This window comes from Genypterus blacodes, unplaced genomic scaffold (genome assembly GCF_046128005.1).
Source record: "Genypterus blacodes isolate CSIRO-AG114 ecotype Tasmania unplaced genomic scaffold, CSIRO-AGI_Gbla_v1 ptg000062l_1, whole genome shotgun sequence".
Lineage (NCBI taxonomy): Eukaryota > Metazoa > Chordata > Actinopteri > Ophidiiformes > Ophidiidae > Genypterus > Genypterus blacodes.
This window is the reverse complement of record NW_027466874.1, coordinates 996968-1018873: the sequence shown is the minus strand read 5'-3', so window position 1 is coordinate 1018873 and position 21906 is coordinate 996968. Positions and strand designations below refer to the sequence as shown.

Here is a 21906-nt window from a genome sequence, read left to right as displayed (position 1 = left end):
GGTATTCACTCACATACCATTGATGCCAGCAGGGGATGTGGCCGGTGGTGTGGAAACCTCCAGAGGTTGGAGAACAGTCAGTGATACACTGGGCTGAGGAGCAAAGAAAGCTTCCCTGGTGCAAAACTGTTTTTCTCCCTCCAAGCCGTCCACTTTGGAAAGTCTGGGCACGATTTGCTTCATAAATTTATCATGAAATGAATATTTGAATGAATGTAAACGAGACATTCACGTTTCTGACCGTTGGTGCCATCTGCAGCGTTCTGTCCTCGCTGTTGGTGCTATATTAGCCTCAATGTGCTGTGATCGCTCAGCTTACTTGTTCGCAGCTGTTTTCCCATTGAAAACAACAACAAATGTTGGCTGCAAAGTTGATTCCAATATTCCATTGTTGACAGTAAATTTAGTTTTTACTACCAGATACAGCAGATGTTTGGATAAATGTCATTATTGTTACTTCTTCAGCATAAATTACTGTCACTAGCTAATCAAACACACTGTGCTGAACGGCTGTTGTTTGATCATTTGTACTCCTCACTTGAGGAGGCTGTTTGTTGGTTGATTTGTTTTTCAAAAAGTTACTGATTTCATGAAACGTTTCGTTGTCTTTTCAACCAGTGAAGTATCTCAACAAAAAATTAGGCATGCAAAACTCTGAAATGTGTTTTAAGACAGGGATAGAGACATTCAATATCTGAGCCTTGGCGGAGGTATGTGCTCCATAGCTTCACTCAACACTCCCAGTCATCTCTGCTGATATGGTTTACCACGTTACTTGTAACAACCACCCAAGTATCAGTATATCTGCGCTGTAGCTCTTCCCAAGGCTGCATGTTGTACAAACACACACCAAACCTGTCTCACCCTATTCTATTTCACTATTTGAGTGCTGCTGCTTTTCACTTGTTCTCGTTCTCGCCCGGTGTTAACGGTGAGAGATGAAGAGTAACGACTAAAGCCCTGATAATAGCGTGTGAGCGGCTGTGTCAGGTCCCTCATATCGGGGCTCCGCTTACATTATTCATACGGGGGAGGAGGGTGTGACTCGCTGCCTCGCTCTCTCTCTCTTTTTCCGCCTGTATAAAACGAGAAGTGCGCGTAAAAGACGCCACAGATGGAGAAGGCTAGCCGGCTCGCTGTGTCACAGAGAGTCCCCGTAAGCCTACGTGACGCCGCGCACACCGTCCCTTTGTGACCCGCTCACACGTCGCTCACACAATGCCCGGGCTCTGCGTGCTCTGCCTCGCCGCCACGCTGGCCGCGTTCGCCCGGCTCGCCGGCACCGTGGGCCCGGTTGTCCGCTGCGAGCCGTGCGACGCCGGCGCGCTGCTGCAGTGTAAGCCGCTGCCGAAGGACTGCGCGGAGCCGGCGAGGGAGCCCGGCTGCGGCTGCTGCATGACGTGCGCCCTGGCCGAGGGGCAGGCGTGTGGAGTGTACACGGCGCGCTGCGGCTTCGGCTTGACCTGCCAGTACCGGCCGGGGGAGAGCAGACCCCTGCAGGCGCTGCTGGAGGGGCGCGGGGTGTGCGCCAAGAAGCTCGGCTGGGTGCTGGTCCCTGCGCAGACACAAGGTAGGTGCTACTCATCACCGTGACGTCTGCGCACTTTGGCTGTGACAGGCGGCCTCATCAACCGCCTTTGTGCCAACATGAAGCACTGAGGGGAGCAGATTCATGAAAGGAAACACATTAAAACATCGAACATTAACGATGAAATAAAAGAGGGAGAATAATGCTTTTAAAATGTAAATAACTCCGATGCAGATAAAAGTGTTGCTTGGTGTCAGAAAGTATTAGTTTAGCGTGTTGTTGTCAGTTATGATGTGGAAAACACAACAAATTTCAACACAAAGCTGCATGAGATCAATACGGTGAACTCATTGATCAATCTGATGACAGTTACCATAGCAACAGCATTTATCCTGTAATAAAAACAATATTTAAACTTAACTTAACAATAACAGAATATTAAAGTGCTCTGCAGGCAGTGCCTGTTTGCAGTTCTTCACTCTGGCCAAATCACTGCAAGCTGTAGAGATGATAAGAGGACATGAAGCTGCTTGAGTGAGTGGCCTTTGTTGGCCAACAAGCGACTCTACCTGTCGTCCCCACCGATCGCTCTGTCCTCTATTATTTGGATGCATCCAGCCGGGGACAGAACACCACAGGGACGTCCGCTCACCCAGCATGGTACTGGTGCCAATCCCGGTGCTCCTTTGTGTCTCCATGGAGATCATCTTGCACCTACTAAGACTTAATCTGCATCTCCACTTAAGCTAAATTGTCCACCTTTTATGTCATACATGGACAATTGAAATGCTATTATGAGCAATGACGAATGTGAGGTCAGGAAAAAATGGGGGAAAGTTAGGTACAATCTTACTTCAGATTTGTCTGGAGACCAAGCTGCCAGTCTGCATCTCAGGCAGCGTGGCTGTGTGTTTGGTTTGTGGTTTGATAGCAGCTAGTATGGGTTCATATTCAGTGACTGCACGCTGAAGTTTCTCTGGTGGCCTCATTTCCACGAGACAAAACTGTAACTTTTCCACCAGAAAAAAATTGTACCAGAGCCTGAAAAGTTGGTTCTGGAAACAGTAGGACCTGAAGTGGGAACTGTGATGACATCATGAGTGGGCATGTGTTTATTCTACTCTCACAATGGTGCCAGAACATAGTGGTGGAAATGTGGGCCAGGTTTGCTCGATGGAACCTTGTGCTCAACAGATACTGGATGCCTGATCCAGAACGTTGAAGGTTGAAGGCACCACATCAGAATGTTTTTGCAAGAGTAAAACTGAAGGTCAAGGGTTAACGGCAACCTGAGCAAGTCTGACCTCTGTTAATGAAGGTGGATGAGCTTGAGATGCTCAGGAGAAACACACACGTTATTCCCATTTGGGTTGTTTCACATTGTAAAACATCATTCCAAGTTGTGGGGGAATTTAAGTGAGATTAAAATTGCACCTCAGTGTTTGTGTGTGTGTGTGTGTGTGTGTGTTTGTGTATGCCAGGCTGACAAATCCCACAACACTCCTGAAAGCTCGAGTAGATGACACAGGCTTTGCTTTGGAGGTTTACTCGCAATTATGCAATTACTCTCCACATTCCCGCCTGGCGGCTGCTGTTTATCCTGAGGATGCACAGGAGCGTAACAAATATCGTGCTTTTATTGTGAAAATGCGTATTCAAAATCAAGAGGTTGTTGTCAGGGGATTGTTTGTTTAAGAAGGAATGGTGCTGTGCTTCTCTCTCTCCTCATCTGTGCCCGCCCGCTCACTCCCTCACACACAAACACACACACAAACACACACACACACTCACACAGAAACCCCGGCTCCTTCCACCCACTGGTTAAGGAATGCCATATACGTTCAGTGAGCGTCCAGCCTGCGTCCGGCCTGCGTCCGGCCTGCGTCCGGCCTGCGTCCGGCCTGCGTCCGGCCTGCGTCCGGCCTGCGTCCTTGTCTTCTGCCATGTCTTCTGCCATGTCCTCATTTTCCTTCAAGCAAAGCTCCTGGATTTTTGTACACAGCTTGAAAATATGTGCTGCTGTTTTACTGGCTCAGGATGTGGGCCAAAACATCTTAGAGGTGTGGCAGTGGGAGGGGGGGCTTGCTCTTCTTTGAGTTCTCAGAGGCACACACACACACACATACACGTTTCTAGATCAGCTCAACTCAAGCTCAACAGTTTCTTTCTTCGTGCGTGTTGCTGTGTGTGCCACCTTGTACCTGCGTGTGTGTGTGTGTGTGTGTGTGTGTGTGTGTGTGTGTGTGTGTGTGTGTGTGTGTGTGTGTGTGTGTGTGTGTGTGTGTGTGTGTGATGAGCTGTGTGAGTGAGTGGAAGCATGCTCACGCTGGTGACACGGCACACATGCCACCTCCGTGTGAATACACACTGGTGTGTGTTTAGGCCGCGCTGACGTCAGGCCTCCAGGAGCTTCTGTGTGTTTTCTTCTTCCTGGTTGTTTGGTTTGGCTGAGCTGATGTGTGGTGTGCAAGCACTCAGCAGTCACATTGTCACACACACACACTCACAGGCCCCCGTCAACTTGCCCAAACACTTCTACTCTTCCTCACTCCTGAATTGCCTGTCACTCACTCGGTCTCTCTCCAACGTCTCTTTTCTTCCTCCAGCTTCTGATTTAGGGGAACAAGCGTTATTCTCAAAAGCAGGAATAAGGAAGAATCATCTTGAATGATTTCCTCAGCTCTGCCTGCACACAATAACAGCCAAGGGACAGCAGTGTGTGTGTGTGTGTATGTGTACATTTACAGTATGTACAGTATGCTGCTAGAGATGGTGGGGGAAAGGTGGGAAAAGAGCCCATGCGCCCCTGCTGGTCAGCCAGTGTAGGTGCAGCTCAGCTCCCAGCTTCTCTCAGACATTAACAAGCTCTCCTCACCACAGTTTGTGCTATTTACCCGCGTGCCATTATGCAAACAAATTGCGTAACATGTTTATCTGAAATACCTCAGACTTCCTAGAAAGGCAATATAAAAGTTTATATTGGCAATAAAAATTAAGGCTTGCAGATTTCCAAATAGGGCTCAAATTTTCGTGAGAACACTGTGGCCGATTTAGCGGGATTAAAGCTGGATATCTCAAATTGGACCAATTTAGGTCCAATTCAAATGCCAAATTGCTACAAAGTGTTGGAAAATACTCTGTAAACACTTTGTGTCTCCAGGTTACGCACATTTCCAACCTTTCAGATCAGCTGAAGGAGGAAGGAGACGTCTAGGGAAAGAATGAAGGAAGACAGGAGAGAAAAGAAAGATTGGAGGAAGTTTGAAAAGTAGAAAAGCAAAATATGGAGGGATGGAAATAGTGATAGAAGGGGGGAAATTACGACGTAACTATTTATCCTGATGCCAGGGTAGCAGTACAAAGAATGAAAGAAAGTGGAAAACTCAAGATAAGTATCAAACACACGTTGGAGTACTGAGTACTTCAATGATACACAAACCATTAAGTTGCATCACTACTGCGCTGATTGCGATTAGGATTTGAAATGTGATGATGGTGGTGGTTTGTTGGTGGGGGGGCACTGATCCCAGTAAGTATTTAGTCTCTTTACATGACGTACATGAACGATGTATGAAGCTCTTTCAACCTGCTTCAAGTCGGGCGACTGCTTAACGTGAAACATACTTCCCTGCAGTACATTTGGCTCGCACATGCCACCGACTTCCTCTGGAGCCCCCACGGGGCAGTTGAAGGATTACCGTAATTACCCCAGTACACCACAGGAACGCCACCGCCGCCAGAACGTGGAGCTGCTCACACTGTTATATAGTTAAATAAATGGCAGCTTCTTTTTTGGTCATCGAATGGGGCCGAAAGTCGCGATTTACATTTGAATTCGATTACAAGTGTAGGTCCATACTTGTAGTTACACTTGTCAAACTATTGACTGTTGGCCAAAATCCAACATGTGAATATTTTAAAGTCTATTTTGAAGTCGTGACCTTCTGCGTATTAAAATAAAAGGATGCAGGATTCAGAGCGTCTGGCATCAGAAGGCTCTCAGCTTTACTGGAACCTAATTAGTCGCCTGTCTGGCTGATGTTGTTGATGTTGATGTTGTTGTCGCTGTGTTGTTATTCTAAGTTCTGGCGAGCCCGCGGAGCCCCACCACGTCACTAATTGATCAGGTGGTCACGCATAGAGGGGTGTGCTGCCAGCCCGCCTGCCCGCATGAGCTACACGCCCACACGCCCGCCCGCCGCCGCCCTCACCACGGTGCTCCAACACAAAAATCTGCTTCCAGTTAATGGTTTAGAACTGTTTGGGTGTGCATGTGTGTTCTCATCGTCCCCTCGACTCCTCAGTCCGGCTCGAGCTCCAGACGACTGAACCCCCACCGTCTGTCTGACTGTGGCCTTGTGGTGGTGTGGCTGACCGTTCAGTTAGGTCGTCTCCTATATTAAGGAGCTTCTTGGAGCGACCCCCCCCCCAACCTGCCATCACTCCCCTCTCCTCTCCCACTCAGATGGTCGGCGTTCTACTCCGTCTTTAACGATTTGACAGGAATCTTTGCCAGCACCGTGGCCTATTAATACCGTCTCTCCAGCTTCGCCGCTTGCTGACCGACCTCCTCCTCTTTTAGCCCCAGATCCCCCGTCCGCCACTGGCCCTCACGCACGTCGTTCTCTCCTCCCAGATATTCTTGTTTATGCTCTTGTAGCTCCTCTTCGTGACTCTATCTGTTGGTCGGCACGCTGTGGAAATTTGTTGATATGAAGTCGTCATGTTTCTGTTTATTACTTGGCTTCATCTCCGTCTCCAAACAGCCCACAAGGCACTGGGCGAACTTTAAGGCATCTTGCAGAGTTCTCCATTGGATCAACTGTCGGAGAAGCAGTCATTCATTATCCAACTTTGCTGTGCTTTTTAAAATCGTAAACTAAAATATGTTTATTTAAAGAGGCAGTAATCGATTTTGTTCACCACTGGGTGGTAGAAACCCCCAAAACAAGCAGATGGACCAGTGTGACATCAGTTAGGGCGTCAGGATGACTCATTTTCCCCGAGATCGCGGTTTGGCGAGTTTAGTTTTCAATTCTGTAATTACAGCCCAAATTAATAACACTCACTACTTTACAAACTTTTACTAACAACATTTGAACATGCATGTAAACATACTGACTGTGGTGTTAAAAGCTTCCTGAAGATGTAATTCGATGGAATATTTACATGTCTCATAGGTAATTAGATGATGAGATGTAACATTAGTCGAAGTTCAGTTAAACATTCCCCTTCCGTCTCTCCCCATGTTAGACCTTTGCAGGGAGGCGTCCTGGATGTTCCTCCCATCCAATGTCTGAACCACCTCAAGCGGCTCCAATAGATTTGCAGGGGGTGCGAGATCTAGTTAAAGATATTGGCTTGGTCTCTAAGGGTCCTGGCCTTCTCACTGCAGCTTCTTGCTCTTCCTCTATTTTGTTTTGGTTGCTGTCCATAGTTCATTAGCTGAGTTGATGTGTGCAACATGGATCTCCAGGCTCAGTGCCTAATTGCCTGTGACGACCCTGAATGTTGCACAATTGTTACTCACCACAGTTTCTCTTTGTCTAAACAGACAATGCCGGGAATCAGGTAGAAGAAGGCCAAGCCAACGCAACCATGGCGATGACGGTGCTGCCCGGGGTGTCGGCAGTGGACGGCGGGCACAGCCGGGGTTCGATGGACACCAGGCCTCCTCTGCACACCAAGCTGATCAAGAAGGATCAGAGCAGGAAGAGTCAGAGCTACAAGGTGGAGTCGGTGTCAGGAGGAGCCAACATGGACATGCACAACTTCTCCCTGGAGAACAAGAGGGAGACCGAGTATGTAAGTCATCGTCTGTTCCTCCTAAACATCATACAGGAAACACAACAACGTTTGTTGTAGGTGTAGGTGGATGCAGAACAAGAAGTGAAAATCAGGTTGAACTGACTTGAAGGAAAACAATTTCTAAATCAAGTCAAATCAAATCCACTGTTTAAAGTAAAAATCTTCCCATTACATTGATTTAAGATCTGCTGAAAAGGAAGTCAAGAACTGATGGGAAAAAGGAAAGCAATAAAAATGTGGGAAAGAATAAAGGAAACAACGAAGAAGTAAGCAAAGAAGAAAAGAAGGAAAGAAAGAGAAATAAGCAAGAGTGGAAATGAGGAAAGAAAGAAGAAAAATGGGAAACAAAAGAGGAGAAATCAAACTATTTCACCACAAACATGAGGAAAATAGTAAACAGTAGAATATGTCTCCTTTAAATGATCACATATCACTCAGTACTGCAGTATTAGTGAGTAATCAGTGGATGTTACTGCACCGTTAATTATGACAAAGTCTAGGAAAACATTTTTCCTGCTTGATGGCGCCTGAAGCAGAACATTGAGGCGACGCTCAGGGTCACCAAGTTAACGCTCACACGCCCATAAACCTTTACACGATGGTGGATGGTGTAGTTCATGTTCAGCGATTGTGTGTGGAGCGTGTGTGTAAACATTGTTGTCTTGGGCCGTGTTTGGCGTGTTCACCCACAGGGGCCGTGCAGGAGGGAGATGGAGAGCATCCTCAACAGCCTGAAGATCACCAACGTGCTCAATCCCAGGGGCTTCCGCATACCGAACTGTGACAAAAAGGGCTTCTACAAGAAAAAACAGGTGAATGGCTTTCCTTGTTATTCACACACACACAGGCTCACACACACACCTGTGGACATGCAAATAGACCTGGCGCATGCCTGAACACTTCCAAAGAATCCTCACCTTCAGTATTACACCCCGCACCCACCAACCCACACATGCACATACACAACACCCCCCACCCCACCCCACCCACCCACCCGGCTTTGCAGCTTGCGTCGCCTTGACGACCACGTCAACACTATATTATCAGAATGGCTAATAACCGTGTATTACTGGTAAAACGCACTGCAGTCGTCTGAGTCATGCTCGCGCAGGAAATGAAGTCGGTCAGGTGTGTTTGTGGGAGCGTGTGGGGGGCAGGGATGTAAGAATGCGGTCTGCGAGTGTGTGTGTGGCGCGGGGAGCTGTGGCGGCGGGGGAGTGTACGCATGGCGCTTGTTTGATGGCGGTAGCGGTGGAGTTTTGGTGAAAGGGTGTAGGTGTGGGGTGCTGTTGGTGAGGTAAAAACAACAAACAGGCTGTCACGAGTTTAGTTTTCGCCTCAGACTCGGGCCACCCAGGGGGGCCATGGGGGGGCACAGAGCTGACCTGTACTCGAGTAAAACCAGCAGGAAAATACTACAGCACGAGTACAATTCAGTGCACTCGAGTATCAGCGGGGAGGAGAAGAGAATCTGTTCATGTGATTTAAGATTTTAGATCCGCTGAGGAGGGAGGAAAGGAAGAGAGAGAGAAAGAGATGACAGGAAGAAAGACGAGAGGAGGTAAAGAAGAAAGGAGACAATGAAGAAGTCAGAGAGAAAAGTAAATAAATAAAAGTAAATAAAGAAGGAAGGGAAGGAGAGAAATAGGCAAAAGTAGAAGTGAAGAAAGTGAGGGAAAGCAGAGACGACCTAATGGAGTAAAAGACTGGAGAGAGAATGTGAAATAAGAAGTGGAGAAAGGGAAGAAAAGGAGAGAAATGTGAAAAGAAAAAGAAAAATTAGATCCAAGGGGATGAAATGAGGATAGAAAGAATGAAAGAAGGAAGGACACAGGGAGAGAGTCACGGGACCAAAGACAGAGAAGAAGAAGAAGAGAGGGATCAAGAAGAGAGACGAGAGCAAAACCTGGAAAGAAAGAGAAAGAAAGAATAACAAATAAAAGAAGGAAAGAAGAACAAGACAAAAGGATAAACAAAGGTGGTAAAGGGTTCAGGCAAGGAAGGAAGGAGGAAACAAGGAAGGGAGGAGAGAGACTTTGATGTAGTATTAAGTATAAAGTACGTCAGAGTACTGCAGGAAACATACTTCTGATTCTGGGAACCTGTGTGTGTGTGTGTGTGTGTGTGTGTGTGTGTGTGTCTGTGTCACTGTGTGTGTGTGTGTGTTTCCCGTCGTATCCCGGCGTATGGTGTCGTGCGGTCGTGCGTCTTATCAGAGCGACTCTGGGGAACCAAAGCGCTCGTTCTGAGAAACGCATGAGTCACCAAAAAAAGCCCCACTGGCACCGTGAGTCAGACCCAGCGGAGCCATAACACACACGTCGGCTAACAGCTTTAAGAGTTTCTAGCGAAATCTCCCTCTTCTTTTGCCTGGATGTGATCAACAAACACACACCAGTTAAGTGACCTGGACACATGGACGCACAACATTATCTTCATGTATCCTTATTGTGATGAATGCATGAATGGGATTCAGTTGTGTTATCGACCCGATGGTGGCGCTATGACAACAGCCACATTTTTCTCATTGTTGAGGGCAATATTTGGTCTCAACAATGGACTGTTGGACCTTGGTGGAGGTACGAACTGATGAGAGCCTAAGTTACTCTGAACTTAACTGAGATGTAAATGAAGGAAAAGCAGAAATGGACAACACTGCAGTGAAGTTAGAGCTACCTCAAACTTGTAGTGCAATAGTGTAATGTGTAGTACTTGAGTAAATGTATTTTGAGTGTGTGTGTGTGTGTGTGTGTGTGTGTGTGTGTGTGTGTGTGTGTGTGTGTGTGTGTGTGTGTGTGTGTGTGTGTGTGTTTGTGTGTTTGTGTGTGTGTGTGTGTGTTGGTGGGTTGGGGGTGTGAGGTGTTGTCTTAAATCCATCTGAGGGGATTCTGGGCCTTCACGGTGTGTTGCAGAGATTTATGACCGGAAACACAGTGAGAAGGAGAGCGTGTGAACCGTCTAGAGTGACAGTACTGTGAAAGAAGGATGAAGGAGGGAGAGAGGAAGAGGAGGAGGAGGGAAAAAAGGAGGAGGAGGTGAAGCAGCGTGACCTTACACACGATACACAAGCTGCCTCAGCGTCTCAGCCTCCTATCATTAGCAGGGGTGGAAGTACTCAAATACCTCGATTAGACGTAGCAACTCCTTTACTCTGAACTTTAATACAGATGATTAAAACATATATTAACAGTGAAAATACTCAGTCAGTATGTTTACAAGTTAAAACATGTTATTGTACTGCAATAATTCACCGTATCACGCTTCAGTGTGAGGCCTCGTACTGCGATTGCACAACAGGTCATGTATACTCCAAAGATATTTTGAACTCACAGTATGGATAAATATATTATAGTGATACTGAATGCATGTAAACATATGAGTGGAGTTAAGTTACTGTAGTACTTCCAGTTTTGGAGGATACAGAGTATTAGGGCCAGATTTCAAGAATTAAGTCATAACATTTAGAGCAATATGTACATTTTCAACACATTCAGACAGGGACCTTAACTCATAACCAGTCATTTAATAAGTGACATTTTTCCACTCATACAGTTTATTTTTACGTAACCTTTTGATTGTAGGACTTGCACTTCCAGGCGGACTTGGCGGCCCTCTTGGTGAGCACAGTGCTAGCGTACTTGTGCCGCGCTGTGATGGCTCATGGGGCAGTCAGGGCGGCTCAACTGCACAGAAGCTTATTTTTAGCTGCAGTTATATGAATTGGCTCAGTATCCTAGTGAGCCGAGCATGAACCAACACTGTCCCACTGTCTCGTTACGCCTCAAACTCTTGTTTCGTCCCGAAGAGGTGAAACCTAAATCCTCTGAGGCACAAGAACAGCACAGAAAAGTGTGTGTTTTTGTGTATTTCTTAAGTATTTTTTCTGTTATTCTTTGCTCTCATCACACCTGTGAACTAAAGACCCTAAAGTATCATAGTGACTTTTATTTTATTTCATGAGATAATTGTTTACATGGCATGATTAAAGGAGCTGATTCAGAATTCTAGCTTTTCAAGCTACAAACTACTCGTGATTGAAAGTAGTGAAATAGGTAATTTATTAGTAATGATAAGCTTCCACTGATAAAAATCGTCCCAGTTTCTCTGTGCTAGCTTAGCCATAAACACTAGCAGCGGAGTCGAACCTTCTAGCTAGCTACGTCATAGCTAGAGTTTAAGCTAAATTGCACATTTTCATTAACTGTCAAATTTGACGTAATGACTTGGACGTCTGTCTGGATGTTGATGTTAAAATGTCTTCCTGTCGGCTAACCACAGCAAGGCGGTGCTAGTTTGTAGCTAGCTAGGGCAGCAGTAGCTCAGTCGGTAGGGATTCTGCTTGGGAACCGGAGGGTCGCCGGTTCAAGTCCCGTATGGACCAAGGAAGTGGACTTGTAGCTGGTGAGTTGCCAGTTTGCCTCCAGGGCACTACCGAGGTGCCCCTTAGCAAGGCACCAAACCCCCAACTGCTCCAGGGCGCCGAACAATGGCTGCCCTGCAATAATTTGAAGTCGCTTCGGATAAAAGCGTCCGCTAAATGACTGTAATGTAATGTAGGAGTGCTGCAATGTGCAAAAGTTAAAGTTTGGTTAGATTCCAGAAAAGGCTGGCTTCATTTCTTTACGTCACACAAACATCATAATGAGCTTGAGATCAGCATAAATCAATGTTTGCTTCCTTCAGTGTAACACAGCTTGAACACAGTAATTTACGTCAATGTTATAATCGTATTATCCACCAGGACACTCGCTAACAGCAGCATGAGGAGAGCGGCGACCCCCTCTGCCCTGCCCTACGCTGATCTTCCCTGTCTTTTGTTCCGCTCTGTCATTCCGTCCGTCCTGCCCTTCCGCCCACCTGGCATTTCCCTTCTTCTTTGGTCCAGGATTCACCACACTGAGGCTGAATAAGCCGACAGTGTGTGTGTGTGCACAAGTGTGCTGAGAGGAAGTAGAGGAGGAAGCAGTGGGTTAAGGATTCGAGCCAGGTGCCTGCGTCCCTTCATCCGTCCCTGTGCACGGTGGTGCTGCCAGGCCCATAAGGGCTGACTTATTGAGCGTGACTCAGAAGGATCTGTGGAAACATACAAACTGACCATAATGGCTTTATAATGAGCGGCCAACCTTTGGGGACCCAGACAGCTATTTTCACTCTGCCTCTCTGCCCATCCTCCCTCCCTGCCTCGCTCCTCCACCTCTCCTTCCGTCTCGCTCGGAGCTGTGTGTTGTTTTTGTCATGGCTGTTGCGTAACATCTCCGCCGCTGAGACACCAAGTCGTAATTATTCACCGACATCAGCACTTAGCCTTAGCAGATCTCCTGGATTCACAAACCAAACTGTGTTACACTGAGACGCTGTAGCATTGAGGCCTTGTTTCAGTGGACAAATGCTGGCCATTATGGATGCATGGGGGTCAAAGCTAATCTGCATGAAGTTATAAATTAAGTTAGATACAAATGCTACTCTGATTATGACATTTGACCCTGAAACCTATCAATTAAAAGGATACAGCACATGAACATAACGTGACTCCAGGGGATCTAATGGAGGAGTTGTAAATGTGGAGCTTCAGGAGGCTTCACTGGCCCGTCTCTACCTGTGCTTCTCATTTGTCCCCATCCCAACCTTCTTACAGCAGTTTGTGCGAGCAGAGGAAGTGGACAGTCCAAAGCATCTAGGCTGAAGCACATGATGTTCGGTTCTGTCTGTAGTCATCTCCTCATCCGTCTCCTCACTTCTATTGATCTTCACGTGGGCCAGTGCAGCCCTGCAGCTCTACCTGTTGGTCTGAGCTTTGAGTCGTGGTGATGTTGAGGCTTAATTTTTCTAAAATTAAAGAGATTTATTCGAAAGAGGATTTACTGACACTCGTTCGTTTTTTCTTTTTAGAAAAGGCAATTTCCTGCAGCAATGTGCAGACCAGGGGGATCGGTCTCAATGCGCACGGGAGCACACACAGATGCACACACAAACACGTGTACATGCTCCCCTACACACACACGCACACACATATTGCATTATGTGAGCCTGTGTTTATCTTGTGGTCACACCAGGCTCTTTTTAATGTCCGTAAAGCCCAGCGGTGCTGCTATTACCTATAAAGACGGCCATTACAAGAGCGTGCATTCATACACACAACACACATGCATGCACACACCCCCATAAAGGTCGCATTATGAACGTGAAATGTGCTTTTTTAGTGACAGCAGCCATGTGGACCACGCAGGCTCTCAGGCTCAGACTTTGAGACACTTAGTACTTTTCTTTCACACCATTTCAGAGCAGAATATTCTACGTTTTACTACATTCATTTATCTGTCATTGTCATCATGCTGCACTTAGTTGCTGATTTGTAGATTTGGAGGTCTGATGGGCGATTATTGCATCGCCTCCCGCTGTTGGGATCTAAACATCATCATTTCCATATTGTGTTCTCAACGAGTACACACACACACACACACAAACACACATATGAACACATTGTTGTAATCTGGGGGTAATGTCTCTGTTTACTTCCTCCAGCAAACATCCACAATCATATAAACAATTATAATTTTCACTGATTTCTCACAAAATAGTTCCATCACAATAATTCAGCTTCAAATTCAAGAAACTAAACACTTTAACTCTGACGGTGTCATTGTCACACCCCTGTGTGGTTCAGATCCCATAGTTAGAGTCAGTCTGTAACATGCTCTAAAGCAGTGGGATTAACGTGCATTTCTGTGACCTTTATTACTGAATGTACTGAATGTACAGCTCGCTGTGAGATTACAGGAGGTCAAGTAGGTTTGATTCCACCTTCTTAAAGTCAGTGAGGTGTGAGTCAGGGGCAGGATCACACACACAGACGGGTCACTGCACAGATCATGCTACTTCGCAATGGAGACAAGTTCATGCTAATCATCATCCATCTTCCATATTGGCCCATTATTGTCACAAGATTATCACCATTATCATCATCTTCCATTTCAAATGTTTGCCAATGGTTAATCGATAGTATCTGATGTTCTGGAGGTATTTGGGAGAAAAAACCTTTTTGCCAATGTCACTTTGGAAACGGCAACTTTAAAACACAAACATAAAGAATCGTTTACATGCCTGAAAACATCCAATATACTGCAACTTCTATAAAGTTGTCTAAACAAGTTCTATAAATCAGCTTTTTCAAACGTTGTGTATTCACCTCAAGGTGATTTGAAATTGGCACAAATAGAAGTTTGTCACTCACACCGTGTCACATTATGCAATCACAAGTGGCTTTAACTCACCTCAGTGTATGATTACACAATATGACGCATATACGAGGAGAAGAGAACTCCTGTGCATGCACACGGCTTAGTCTGATTCAGCCTTTAATCACAATAAGGAGAAGTATTCAGAGTATTCAGAGTACTGCCTGTATGTGAGTGACGCCCTCTAGTTTTTACTGAGGTTCACTCTTCCTCTTGTCCTGCGAGTCCTTATTAGGGAGCTATAAAGTGACATCCAGCCCTCAGTGGCAGTTTGGCCATTTTTGGCCTTCTACAGTAGGTTTGTGTGGCTTCTTTGTGTGTGTGTGTGTGTCTGTGTCTGTGTCTGTGTGTGTCTGTGTGTGTCTGTGTGTCTGTGTGTGTGTATGGAGGCAGTAAAGAAAGGATTGCTTGAGATGACTGCTAATAGTTCACAGATGAAAGAGAGCCAGAGCGGAAATTCAAAGGTAGCCAAGCAACAGGGGAATGCACACATGCACATTTTACTCTTCCTCTCCCTTCCGCCTCCTCTCCTCTCCTTTGGCTTTTCACCCTCCCATACACACACACACGCACGTGCACACACACACACACACCAGGCACAGGACTCTATCATCATTAACCAGAGCAGAGGAACACAATGTTAAGCTCCTCTCCGCAGTCTCGTCCGCTGGGTCAGGGCGAAAATAGAAGCTGGCTGGAGTCTCAGACGATGGCACTGCGAGGGGGAGAACCGAGAGAGAGAGAGAGAGAGAGAGAGAGAGAGAGAGAGAGAGAGAGAAAAAGAGAGAGGAGGGTGAGACAGGAGAGGAGGAGGAGGAAAATGTTGGAATCCTTGGATGTTGGTGTGTGAGAATGGGGCGTGTTCGGCTGTGTACTTGCCCCCAGACTGCTGCAGCAGTTGTTGGCGAGGTATTTTAATAGGTCTCTTTCTCTATAAAGCCGCCTTTGATCATTGCTCTCAGGCTGCACGTGGATGCCGACTGCACCGGAAACACACACCCGCTCACACTCCTGTCTGTCTGTCTGCGTGTGTGCCGTCTGTCTGCTGGTCTGCAGGCGTCGCATCTCTTTGACTCAACCATTCATTACATTAACTTTTATTTGTAATGTGCTTCTCAAAACCCAAAGCTTGAAATGTCGAGGAATGAGAAGGAGTTAGTATAAAGGGCATGAACTACCCACACCATGCTGAATCACTAACACAAACAGAACAAAATAATACAGGAAGGTTAAGAAGCTTTGTAAAATAAGATTGAAATGCTTCATTCCAGCCTGTTTGATGTCCGATTGGCTAAATTAGACCATCTGTCGGTCCGACAGTGACCTGATTTCGTCGTTAAATCATCAGACCTCATGATGCAGCACGAGCAGCAGTTTAGCACCAAAGTGTGAAGTGAAGAAGCAGAGGAAGTGACAAACAATCATGGATCCTTTTGAATGATGACGTTTCTGACACTATGGTCTGAGCTGCTTCCATCTGTCTAAAGATGTGAGGTGAGATGTTACTCTCCAACATTCGCTCAACCATCAGGTTTGTTTCTGCTTCACTCCAGGCTGTGTTGCGGCCACTGCTGAAGTTGCTGCTCTTAACATTTAAACGCTTGAAGGTTTCTACTCCTCTCTCTCTATGGTGACATACAGACACCTGCTGCCCGAGCTGAAGTGTTTGAACTCTCTTAATCCTTAACATGTAGCTAGGTAACCAGGTTAGTGTGGAATAACTGCATCCCTGAAGCACATGTGAAGGTAGTAAATGTTGAATCTGCTGAACCGTCTGCCGCCCCGCAGGCCCACAGTGGGTCAGCAGTGACGAGCACGGCAGCACTGAGAGCTTCATACTCCAGATTCGGGCGGGGAAATTGCCAGAAAAGTACTTTAGCACCATCTTTGAGTATGCGAGTTGGCCGGTTACCTAGCTGCTGTCAGCACCCTGCAGCGGGGCATGATGGGTAGCAGGATTATTCTGGGATGACTGATTGTGTACTTTCATCTAGGCCCCAAATGGAGCTCATAAAGTTGCCACTGTGGAGAGCCCGCACCCGAGGGACACTTGATATTACCGTGTGTGTGTGTGTGTGTGTGTGTGTGTGTGTGTGTGTGTGTGTGTGTGTGTGTGTGTGTGTGTGCTTGTGTGCTTGTGTGTGTGTGTGTGTGTGTGTGTGTGTGTGTGTGTGTGTGTGTGTGTGTGTGAGTGTGTGTGTTCGCATGTGGGGGGTATGTATATGTACAGTGTATGAGTCTGTTTGTGTGTGCCTACATGTTTGCTGGTGTGTGTTTACGTGCCCGCGCTGCCCCGTGCACACGCGGCCCATAATCAGCTCCAGATGATTTGGAGCGCGTGCTGCAGCCCAGAATAGCCGCCTGGTCTCCCTGCGGCCCTCCAACCGGCCTTGGCAAATATTTTAGCAACTCCATGTTTACCTTCACACTCCTTTACTCACACTCGCTCAGTGCGTTCCTCACTCCCTTTCCTCTCCATCAAAAATAATCCACTTTTTCTCGACCCCCCCCCCCTCCCCTCACTGGTGCGGACCCCCACAGGAGCCTGATAAATAAACTCCTGCATCGCCCCCCACGCGGGACAAACTAAACACCATTGCATGCGTGTTACCCAGTATAGCACGTGTCAGACGCCTCCCGCTCTGATCTGGGTACATTTGTGATCTTCTTTCACGAGGCGAGCAGCTGCGTCGTCCGCAGTGTGCATGGCAGGGCAGACGCAGCAGCGGGGGCATTCCTCTCCATTGATGAGATGTTTGGCTTGCTGGAGTTCTGCTGAGGCATGACTGGCTCTCACTCCTGATGGGAGTCCAAATGTAAAGCCAACAAAGAAACAGACGGGGGATTATCATACCAAGCTACGAGCGCGCACGCACACACACACACACACACACACACACACACGTACAGCGAAGGTGCTGATAAATCAGCCTGGGTATGATTCCTCACCTTGGAAACACTGATCTGTTTTCACAACGTGTCAGTAAATGACAATCCTCTTCTTCCTTTTCTTTCTGTCCTTTGCATCAGGCACTAAACTATAATAGGAAGCCAGAATGTGAAGCTAAATGTATGTGCATCTATGCATTCATACTGTCATGGAAACATACGTAGATTATTCAAAGAATAAATCGAATTCAATCTACAGTATTTGATTTGTTCGCTTTGTGTGCACCCAAGTTTTTGTTTCGTAGATTTGGTTCATAGAAAGGTCACAGAATGTTCACCAGCCAACTAGCTTGGCTTAGCTTATCTTAATTTAGCCTTTTTTAGCGGCACATATTTAAGCTTATTTTAGCTTAGCTTGTATCCTGCTCAGCTAACTGCCATCTTCTATCTGTCTGCATCTAGCTATCTGCTGACCCTAAGTGTCCTCTTGGCTCCGCCCCCCCATGATTTGCTAGCTCCTAGCTGTCCCTCATTTTGTCTTTGCGCCAGAGTCGCATTTGGGACGATCCATCAAATTCAAACTAAGAAATCACACTATCACGTTTGAAGGAGTTGTACCTTTGCATTACCCAGAGTTTCATATCTTTTTCCCTCATACTAAATCTCTCTCTGTATCTCTCGACAGTGCCGTCCATCCAAAGGGAGGAAGCGTGGTTACTGCTGGTGCGTGGACAAATACGGGCAACCTCTGCCCGGCTACAACGGCAAGGAGAGGGGCGAGACGCAGTGCTACCACCTGGAGAGCAAATGAGCGAAGGACGGGGGGGACGAGAGTGGACGTAGTGTGAGTGTAGAGTGCAGAGAGAGAGAGAGGAAGAGAGGGGGAGGAGAGAGAGAGAGAGGGAGAGAGAGAGGGAGAGAGAGGGAGAGAGAGGGAGATCGAGGGGGGAGGCTACTTTGCTCTTGCATGTAGTTTTATGTAAACATTTGAAGGAAGCTCCGGACCTTTGATTTCAGGTCACATTTTCTGTGGGCGAGGGAGGGACTCGGACAGAAGGAGGGAAAGGGGGAAGGGAGGGCTGGAGGTGAACCAGGACGATTGGCAGAGCCTCCTGTCCATCACAGTTATTCTATCCTTTCTGTTCAAACACGTATAAAAGAGAGAAGCTGAAGGAGAGAGAGAGAGTCTTATCATCTGCACTATTCTTTTCGAGCGAGGAAGGAGGGACTTTTCCACTCACTTTAAAGAGGACTTGTTTGTGACTGTGACCCCCAACCGCACCACCACCGTGTCCGTGTGTTTGTGTACGTGAGTGTGTATCTGTGTGTCCACAGCTGCATGTCTTTGCAAACCTCCCAAAGTGTTTATTTCTGTAAATACTGTTTGTCACTAAGCTCCGCCCAGAGATGTCAGAACGCCTCTGGACGACCCCCTGCCCCCCAAAACCGCTCTCTGGCTCAGGGTCCATTTTGAAGTGAAGGATTATGGGACTGCAGGGCTCCGACCTCTTATCCTTCCTTGATGCCTTCATCGTGCTTTGTTCTCCCTCTGCCTGTCGCCACTCTGCAGGAATGAAGGAAGGGAAACGGAGGCGTTTTGTGCAGTCCCAGTGCCTTAAACCTCCATCCTTTCCCTGCCTCCCTCGCTGTGGTCCTTCACCCTCAGGTGCTCACATGTCACCCTGCCGTCGCAGTCCAAAACGCAGCCTTCCGTCCACACTAAGCAGGAGACATAAACACCGAAACACAAAGCAGAATCGCAAATCTGCTGGAGTCTTAATATTTTTCATACCTGTAAAGAAGGCAGCGGTTGAGAGGTCTGTAAGCCAATAAGAAGTAACGAAATCCATCAAATACTCTAAGTTACCTCTTTAGGGTGAAGGTATGTTGTTTGAGTTTGCAAGCAACGTTTTATTTATAGAAAAAACCAAGTAAGAAGTCACGCGATACTAATTGACCAATCAGGTCCTTCACATCAGAATACAGGTGGGACGACTAGGACTCGTGTTCTGGTTGGGGGCGCGGTTATATACAAGTTTTTGGACACTTATAGAACAATCTCACCCTGATAGACAAAAAATGGTTTAGAATAAATAACTTGCTCATAAAATCAAGTGACAATGAACGTGAGAGTGAGAGACATCGGCAGTCGAAATTGGGGAAAACGTTTAATTATGATCAATACAGCCAATCATTGATCTGTATTTATGTTTTTTTATTATGGTACACAAAATAGCTGATGGCCTCTCAGCATGATTGACTTACTTGAGGAAGCAGAAAAATATTAGTAAGAAGAACTTATAAATGGGATATTTCTGCCATATTGGAGCCAAGTCAGTGATGATCTGATGTTCCTCTCTTCACCACATGGTGGCTGTAAAGCACAACTGTGTTTGTCTTATCAACCTAAAGAGGGGGAGGAGGAGCTCACGGTGTGTGTAAAGGTACGAAGGCATCTTAAAACCCTGCTTAGTGTGGACATCGGTCTGCCCAGTTAACCTCTCCTCTGTCTCTTCCCCATCCCCTTCATGTCCCTCGTCGCTGCTGCCGTTTGTCCTTCCTCTGCCCTCCTTACCCGTCATTTAGCTCTGGTGCTGAGGTCTTCACTCCACCCTGTCCCACACTCTGTCCCTGTCCCGCACTCTGTCCCTGTCCCGCACTCTGTCCCTGTCCCACACTCTGTCCCTGTCCCGCCTCTGTCTCTGTGCCTAACCTCGTCCCTGCCCCGAGCTGTCTTCTCATCTCCGGTCCTCTTCCTGTCAGCGGTGAACCTGGTGTAGGCTTGTTTCGGTGGGTGGAGCTCGGTGTGACCGGCTCCCCTGCAGCAGTTGCCAGCAGCCCGTCTGCTTCAAGCCCGAGCACAAGCACTTAAAGCACTTTAGCTGCGCCGCTACTCCTCAATGCATGCAGTTAAAGATGATTGGACCTATCTGCATCTGCATACCTTCCTTAGAGGTCACATTAGATCAACTGGTGTGATACTGTAACTAAACAATTGTAACCTAGGAAGGAATCAAACCAAGCTACACCAGGACTTCTGACAGCGAACATAGCAAACACCCCTCAGAATTTCCATTCAATGCAACTATTTTATTTTTTGTTGTTGTTTTTGTTTCTTTGAAACGCTTGTATGATCTTATGCCAACAAATCTCCACAAGGTGGACACAGCACCAAATATGCATTCACACAAGTGGCAGGGGGTCTGATGGAGGAGGCGTGGTCCTCCAAGAGGAGCTTCCTGCCCGATGCTCTCCCACATCCTGTGTAAAGACTTGAAAAGTGGAGAGCGCCGACACTGAATGCTGGCCCAGTAGCTCGGTAGCATGAGATCGGCTGTACACTCACTTTAACAGACGCAACAACTTCCAACCAGCCTGTTGGTGCTAAATCCCATCGATTCAAAGACTTGATGTACGGGGAGGAACATAAAAATATGTTTAAGCTATTCCCTCCCCCATATTTGTAAGTGTGTCTTTTTATATATTATTATTATTATTATTATTTCCTGGCCAGCTATGTGTCTGACTAGACATCATGTACAGTACTTAAAAATAAAAAAAGTTATTTATCTAAGAAAGAACTATAAGCTGATCCAAACTAGGTTTTCTTATGAACAATTCAGTGACTCACCGATTGCACAGCAAAGTCTCTATGATTCAGTGTATTTTGGGGATTATAATCACTAATGAATGTTTTTATGACCTTTTCCTTCTGTTGCTCAGCCGTGTCACTTGTACGCTGCGCCCCTTTGGCCGAGTTTAGCCAGCGGGCGAAATCTCTGTCAGTCAGGCACTCAGGTCTCGGGTCATCGTAGTTCGCCGGCTTTGTAGGCCAGTGAACCTCTCACCTCTCAGTAAGTCCCGTCTCTCCATGCACACCCAGCCATCCCGCCGCAGAGCCAGGGTCACTTATGTACGTCACTTTTTTTTTTCTGCTGGTCACATTAAGAATCTCTCTGTTCACGGGTAAATGTATTTTGTTTTTCATTTCAAGTTTATCCTTCAAAGAGTTTTTGATTCAAGCTTTTCATGATACTAAACTAGAAATCACACCTATTATTTTCTCTGAGAAATGAAATGATTTTGATTCAGATATAATTTGTATTTAATGTCTTTTTTAAATAAAAACATGAACACGTTGTAAGATGGTCTCTGGTCTTTGTTGTGCCGTCTGAGAGCCATGGGGAATCGTCTTCCCAGTTTCATTCCTACAGGAAATCAGGATACAAATTGCTCTTGTTGAAGCCCTTGAATGCTATCAGGCTCCCCTCAGTCTTGGAATGTGTCAATAAGGATAAAGCAAAGGTTCAATTTGTAAAGAATAAAAATAAATCTGGTGGTGCCAGGCAGGCTGGCAGTGGGCACGAGAGGTTGAGGCGAATTCCTGTGCCCGACCAAGGCAAACAGAGAGCAGGTCAAAAGGCAGCGCAGCACAGGCCGGCCTGA

At 46.7% G+C, this 21906-nt stretch overlaps 1 protein-coding gene across 1 annotated transcript; it reads left to right on the top strand.

Annotated features, from left to right (window-relative positions):
• The first annotated feature begins 1218 nt into the window (after positions 1-1218).
• igfbp3 (insulin-like growth factor binding protein 3) lies at positions 1219-21548 on the top strand. The gene is made up of 4 exons (XM_076154566.1): positions 1219-1570; positions 7083-7333; positions 8029-8148; positions 18146-21548. Exons 1-4 carry the CDS (start codon positions 1219-1221, stop codon positions 18269-18271), a joined length of 849 nt encoding a protein of 282 aa, XP_076010681.1. The 3' UTR covers positions 18272-21548.
• The last annotated feature ends 358 nt before the right edge of the window (positions 21549-21906 follow it).